Genomic DNA, 7,040 nt, shown 5'->3' on the forward strand with positions numbered 1-7,040 from the left:
TTATAAGCATTGTCTTGGTCATGGTTTCTATTCACAGCAATACAACCCTAAGACAGAATCTTTACAAGGAAAGGAAGGTGCAGATTCAGAGCTTCACAGTGGACAGCCTCACAGATCTCACTCTCAGTTCATCTAGAACTACTAGAACTCAGATGCTGTCCTTTATCTGTGCTTTGATCCAGGTGATGTCTCAGCTAAGGAACATGCATGCCAGTTACAAAATATGTAGTCCATGGTGAACTTGGTGTTGGTTTTCACAGGTTCTAAGGAAAGGAATTTGTGGCTCTTGTTTCATGGGAGAAACATTTGCAAAGCATTTGAATAATGGAAATACTTTGATGTTGTTGCTTTTCCTATGTCTGGTGTCTTTTACTAGCTCCTATAATTCCCCAACCTGTATATTCTCATGGTGTTAGAAACAGATAAACTGAAATCTACCTCTTTTTTTGTTACGAAGAGTCCATCAAAGCTGCTGGACAAAAGACCTTTAGTCCCCTGTTCCTTCATGGGATCAATCAATCATTTCAGAGGTTGTGTCAGAAAAAGGTTCTCCTGTAGAAAGGTATGGTCTAGCGGCAAGTGTAATTCTGGAGGAAAATAAGTGTTTCAATCACTTCTTAGCCCAAGTATTTCTCATGGTTTTCCCCATCACACCTACACTGACCATTTTCTTCACTTCTTCTACAAACACAATGCTGACAACTGCTTACTGATAGTTCTTATATGATGCACTGTTGTTTCTCCCCAGCTGTCTTCCAAGTAGTTGTCCAAGTAGATTTGTTAGATTAAGAATACTGTCTGATAGAACTCCATTATAAACAGAGCCTACATTCATGAATCAGAGCCAGTCCCAACCTCCAAACCCTTGGTATATTCTACAAGAAGGCATAACAAGGGTAAGAGCTATGTGACAATGAAAAACACAAGCACAAAGTTTCATAAACAAAACAACAGACTGGTATTGCTCAGATCTGACTTAAATCTGCTCTTTACACAGCCACTCAACATCAGAATGTAGATAAGCTGCATCTGTGTTATGTAGGATGACACTGACACTCTGGATTTTTTCTCCCTGGATGCAGTGCACTCATAGGGCCATAAGCAATGAACATGCAGTGGGTTCTGCAGAGAGTATTCCCTCTTCCATTATAATCTCTACTTACTCCCAGATAACAATGAGAGGTCATAGTTTGGCTGAACACTGGACACTTACTTGAGGCCTATTGATCATGTCATGGATCTCAGGCTGTCCTTGATTTGTGTAGCTGAAGAATGACATGGTGCCTAGAGTCATGTGTTCCTAATGTAATGCAGAATAGGGGCCTTTCTCTGTGTTTCTGAGCAATTTAAGTTTCTACAATTCTTCTAGCCAAGAACAATTAGCCTCCTTCTGGATATTGCTTGCTCTAGGTGCATTTTGTTCTGTTCTGCCCTCTAAGCCTTTCCTTCCTATTTCCCAACATATTTCCCAAACCATTTCCTATTCTTATGTACAAAACATCACATTTCTGTAGGAGAAACACAATAGACCAGGACATAGAAAGCAATTTTAGGCATGGCTCAATTTTGTATTTAGGACACTGTTGTGCAAAAGGCTATCTCTTGTATCATTTTTCTGATGGTAGGGAGTGGCGGTCCTGTTCTCTCATCTCCTGTACTGTTAGATAGTTATACATATGAGCACTAACATCCAGGAAGACAACCAATACAATGCTTTTTAGCTAGTTTATATGAAATTCTGATTGTTAATAGAATGCTTTGTATATGAAAGACACATTAGCCCAACATTTTTTACATACTTTCACATAGGCACATTTGAATTTGCTGCAGGTGAAATGAGCCTTGTTCTGGCAGGTGGTTAATGCTGTGGTTTGTGTTTCTCCTGAAAAACTGGTGCTCACAATTACAGGGCACCTTGTCACTCTCTCCAGCTTTATCTTCAGCAAGAAAGTGATTGTCGAGTTTTACCTACACACTAATAAGGATCCTCTGACTTCAGGGTAACCAGCTCCTGAATTTATGATGATATGAATGTAGCTTAAAATTCCTGCCTCCTGAAAACCCCCGACGTTCCTAAGTGGATTATGTTTTGCAGGGCTATAGGTAGTGCAGTGATACTTTAAAAAGCACGCTGAACCCCACTGTATAAAGGACTACAACTATCACTACCTGTGAAGTTTGATAATGTGGTGCTTTTGCAAGGATCATTCCCCCTCTCTTCTTTTCCTCTTTCTCTTCCTATCTCCCTCTCTTTCTGTCTGTCTTTCCTCTTCTCCTGTCTATATGTCTCTTTGTCTGTCTCTTTCTTTGTCTGTTTCCTCTTTGTGTTGTATCCAGTGAAACATAAAAGACTGCATTTCACAAAAAATGATTAGAGAGAAACACGTATTAGGATTACTTGTTAGTAACTGCTAGTGAAAACATATATTTTATTTTTTAACTTTTAAAACTTAACTAATGTTTACATTATTCTCCATGAAATGTGTGTATAAACACATACCTTCCATTTTGAATACATATGAATCACAAGCTGACATTCAGGTCGAGTGCCAGTGTGATCTGCTGTCCATATATTCTGAAGGCAGATGGAGCATTTGTTACTATCTGTATGCTTTCCTGGGGTTAACATGGCACAATCTCAAACATATTGACCAGGTGGCATAAAATATTACTTTAAGTTACCTCACTGCTGGAATTGAATTCCTTTGCTCCTTTACTTTTTCTTCCTCACCTCTGAATCCTCTTCCTTGGGACTGAGATCAAGGAGGAACTCTGGTGTTATAAAAAACTTCACGAATCACAAGAATAGTATTTAGTAAAGCATAACAAAGAATCTGGGGCTGATGATCACTAGTCTTTTGAAGAATGTTGTTGATACTTTACAATTTTTATGTGAGAAAACAAAAATTATTATCTGTTTTTACCAATTGTGCACCTCAGCTCTAAATTACTAATTCTTGCCTAGTGTTTATAAATTTTATCATTTTCCCTATTGCTTTATTTCATAATCTTTGATTTTTAATGATTATATAAAAATTTTCCATCTCCCTCAAAACTCTTCCAAATAACCCCCATGCTGACCTCTTTTAATTTCATAACACATATTCTTAAACATATAACTACAACATGCTTAATTGTTTAATGCTACTTGTATGTGTGTTTCCACGCTGATTTTGTTTTGGACAAAATTTTTTTTTCTGTTCTTCCCTGGAGAAGATAATTCCTACTGTTCTGAGTTTCCTTAGCTGCCTATAATATTTGCTTGGGTTGAATATTTGACTTTTCTGTTCTCTGGCATGTCTAATTGTTATCTTTGTTTTGCTCATACTTAGGTAGCCACATCTTGCATGACCATGAGACACAATCTTACAGCAAACTCACTGATTCCCCAGCTCTTAAATCTTCCAATCCACTATCTGCAGTGTTCTCTGAGCCTTTACTGCAGGAGATCTTGGTAGATGGATCCACTGAGACTATGATCTACAACTCTTGACATTGATTGGTTGTGATTCTGTAATGGTCTTCATTAATACCAAAGAGAAGTTTTCTTGTTATAAGAGTAAATATTTGAAAATTTTTAAACATTGGTGCTTGCTGTGAGTATTCTATCTTAGAGTACAATATTATTTCAAAACTATGAAATTATTTCATTTCATATCCTTGATTTTCATTTGGAAATAATTTACTTGTCTCTGGGAATTTTTTATAACAGTATAGGCCTTATATGTACTAAATGTTTATTAAAGAAATGATGTATTCTACATAAAATACCCATTTTCTTCCTTATGTCTTTTGAGTTGGATTTTCTGAAGTCTGGAGAAGTCTTCTGCATTTAGAAAGAAAAGGAAATGAAAGACATCTGTGGAGCCAGTGCTTCATGATTGGGTGGATACATGACCTTAGGATGGCCCTAAATCTATTATAACTGTAGTTTTATTTACCACAATGATCTTACATGCAATAAGAGAAAAAAATAAGAGTATGCTCACATTGATAGTTGTTTGTCAAGATCTTTTCACAGTCATATGTTGGAGGCAGAGTCATTTAAAAATCAGAGAAAGACAAGGATTTGACACTGGAAAGGGAACCTGGCTCCATTGTTCTATTCATTTGCTCATTTTGATTTTTCTGTTTCAGTTGAAGAAAGAGCTGATCAAAAAATGAGTTAAATTTTCACCAATTCAGCCATGATTGGGAAGCATGAGGACTGTGGGGACAGTGGGTATGACACTGATGTGATGTTAGCTGAAGCTCAGTTTGATGACATGGAAACTGGATGTGATGACACTTTGTTGCCAGCTCAGTGTTGGTTGGCATTTGAGAATAATGCTGTATTACATAATGAAGTGTTTTCACATTTCTTCTCAGGATGTTGTTATTTGCTTTCTACCCACATACAATGAATAAAGACAACATACTTCACATTGACACAAACATAAAAATCACCTTGTTCTCAGAAGTGAGTGTTGGGATCTCAGCTAACAGTATCCTGTTTTTTTTCCACCTCTGCATGCTCCGTGGTGAAAACAAGCCTAAGTTCATTGACCTCTACATTGCTTGCTTATCTCTAACCCAATTAATGCTGCTTATAACTATGGGACTCATAACTGAAGACTTGTTTATGCCTCAGGGGAGATGGGATTCTACCACATGCTCATCCCTCATCTATTTGCACAGGTTTATGAGGGGATTAACCCTTTGTGCTACCTGCCTGCTGAATGTTTTTTGGACCATCACTCTCAGTTCTAAAAGCTCCTGTTTAACAAGGTTAAAAAATAAATCTCCCCATCATACCTCAGGTGCCTTTCTTTTCCTCTGTGTTTTCTATATGTCTTTTAGCAGTCACGTTTTCTTACCAATTATGGCTACTCCTAACTTGACCTCAGATAATTTTATGTATGTTACTATGTCCTTCTCAATTCTACCCAGGAGTGACTCTAGAACAAGCTTGTTTTCCACACTGACAGTCATTAGGGAAGTCTTTCTTCTCAGTCTCGTGGCCCTGTCCAGTGGATACATGGTGGCTCTTCTATGGAGGCACAAGAAGCAGATCCAGTATCTTCACAGCACCAGCCTTTCTTCAAAAGCATCCCCAGTGCAAAGGGCCACTAGGACCATCCTGATGCTCATGAGCTTCTTTGTAGTTCTCTACATTTTGGAAAAACTTATCTTTCTCTCAAGGATGAGTTTCAAGAATTATGCAATATTCTTTTGTGTACAAATTATTGTGTCCCATAGCTATGCCTCAGTCAGCCCTTTTGTGTTTATTTGTGCTGATAAGCCTATAACTGTAATTTTGTGTTCAATGTGTGCCAGAATAGTAAATATTTGATTATTCAGTGATGGATATGGTCTCTTAATATAATCAAGTAAATTGTCATCAGAGCTATGAATCATAACATTTGAAACATTCAAAGGCTTAAAAATATAATATGAAATTTTCTTTTTTGGTTAAATCTGTTTACTTTGTGTGTGGATGAGAACTATATAAAAGAAAATTAAACAGCATCTCCTCTCTGATATAATATGAGGTTTATATTTCTCAGTATATATTCAAAGGAGGTCTGTGAGAGGGCTCTTATTTGAGCTAGGTTCACACATTGCTTTTAAGATCCTAAGAATGATTTTAGTTTCAATATTGTGTGTATGCGGGGTAGTGGGGGGTTTACTTGAGTGCAGGAGCTCGTGGAAGCCAGAAGTGTCAGGTAACTCTGAAACTAGATGTATAGAAACTTGTGAGCCACCTACTGTGGGTGTTCATAATTGGCCTTGAGTCTTTTATGGAGCAAGATACTTAACTACTGATCTGTCTCTCTGGAACACTTCATGACTTTAACTATGTGAAAGCTATAGAATTTCCAATTATTATTTTGCCTCAGTTGTGTATATGTGGCAAAATATATAAGGAAACATTGTTTTGACAGTCAATTATCACATGATTCAGAAAACACACACATGAACACACACACACACACACACACACACACACACACACACATACATGCATGGAGCTAGAATTATATGCAGAGAACCATAATGTCATCTGCACAGTGATGCTCAGAGAGCCATATTTTAAATAGTAAAAGGTAAGAATAGCCACTTTCTGGTTGTGTCAGGATACAGGATCAGATCACATTATCTCCATGGTCAGGAATGTGAAACTTACTGCCTCAGAAACATCTTGAACACGTAGTCTGCCAGGTAAACACAAACATATTGAATTACAAAGGACAGATCTTAGAGGAATCAAATCGATAGAGATGATAACAAAGTACTTTACATGTGGCCAAAACATCCAATTTAATTATTAAATTAGTGTTAGATAATTTCTTAACTGTAATATCAATAAACATCATGAAAACTGTGAGATTTAGCATGCCTGCATTCTTGATATTAAACTAATACCTCCAGAGAGTCCACTTCTTTCAGGGGAACAAAAACTCAGCCACTCACTTTACACAGCTGAATACTCTCAGAGAGAAATGCATTTTGCAACTCCGAACATTCCCAGTAGTATTCTAAACACAGTAAAACTGTTAGATGTTACTAAAAGTGAGGAAATGTCATTTACATCTACTCACCAACCCTTGAATCCAGTGATATTAGAGCTGATAGTTACAGATAACATAAAGAAATAACTGAAACTTATGGAAGAAAAAGATTGAATAAAATATTTTGAGAATCTGATGAAATATTTATTCCTTTTTCCAACCATTGGTTATTGCAGATTATTGGTATTTGGCCTATTGCATGTGTAAACTTTTCAGGCAAAATTGATAATCATCCAATTATCTCAGCTATTAGAAACTTTACAAAATTCTTAGGCAAATGGATGGAACTAGAGACTATCATCCGTGTGAGGTAACCCAGTCACAAAAGAACACACAGGATATGCAGACACTGATAATTGGATATTAGCCCTATAAAGTTCTGAATACCCAAGAAACAACTCTCAGATCATAAGAAGCTCAAAAAGAAGGAAGGCCAAAATGTGGAAGCCTCAGTCTTTCTTAGAAAAGAAAAGAAAAAGAGAGAAAAAT

At 36.9% G+C, this 7,040-nt stretch overlaps 1 protein-coding gene across 1 annotated transcript; it reads left to right on the plus strand.

The window, feature by feature from the left end:
• Positions 1–4,399: 4,399 nt before the first annotated feature.
• Positions 4,400–5,332, plus strand: LOC308418521 (vomeronasal type-1 receptor 44-like; the record flags this gene model as incomplete). Its single annotated transcript, XM_080913901.1, has 1 exon — positions 4,400–5,332. The coding sequence occupies one exon, from the start codon at positions 4,400–4,402 to the stop codon at positions 5,330–5,332; it is 933 nt and encodes a 310-aa protein (XP_080770027.1).
• Positions 5,333–7,040: the final 1,708 nt, after the last annotated feature.

This window comes from Micromys minutus, assembly GCF_963924665.1.
Source record: "Micromys minutus genome assembly, chromosome: 3".
In the NCBI taxonomy this organism is placed as follows: domain Eukaryota; kingdom Metazoa; phylum Chordata; class Mammalia; order Rodentia; family Muridae; genus Micromys; species Micromys minutus.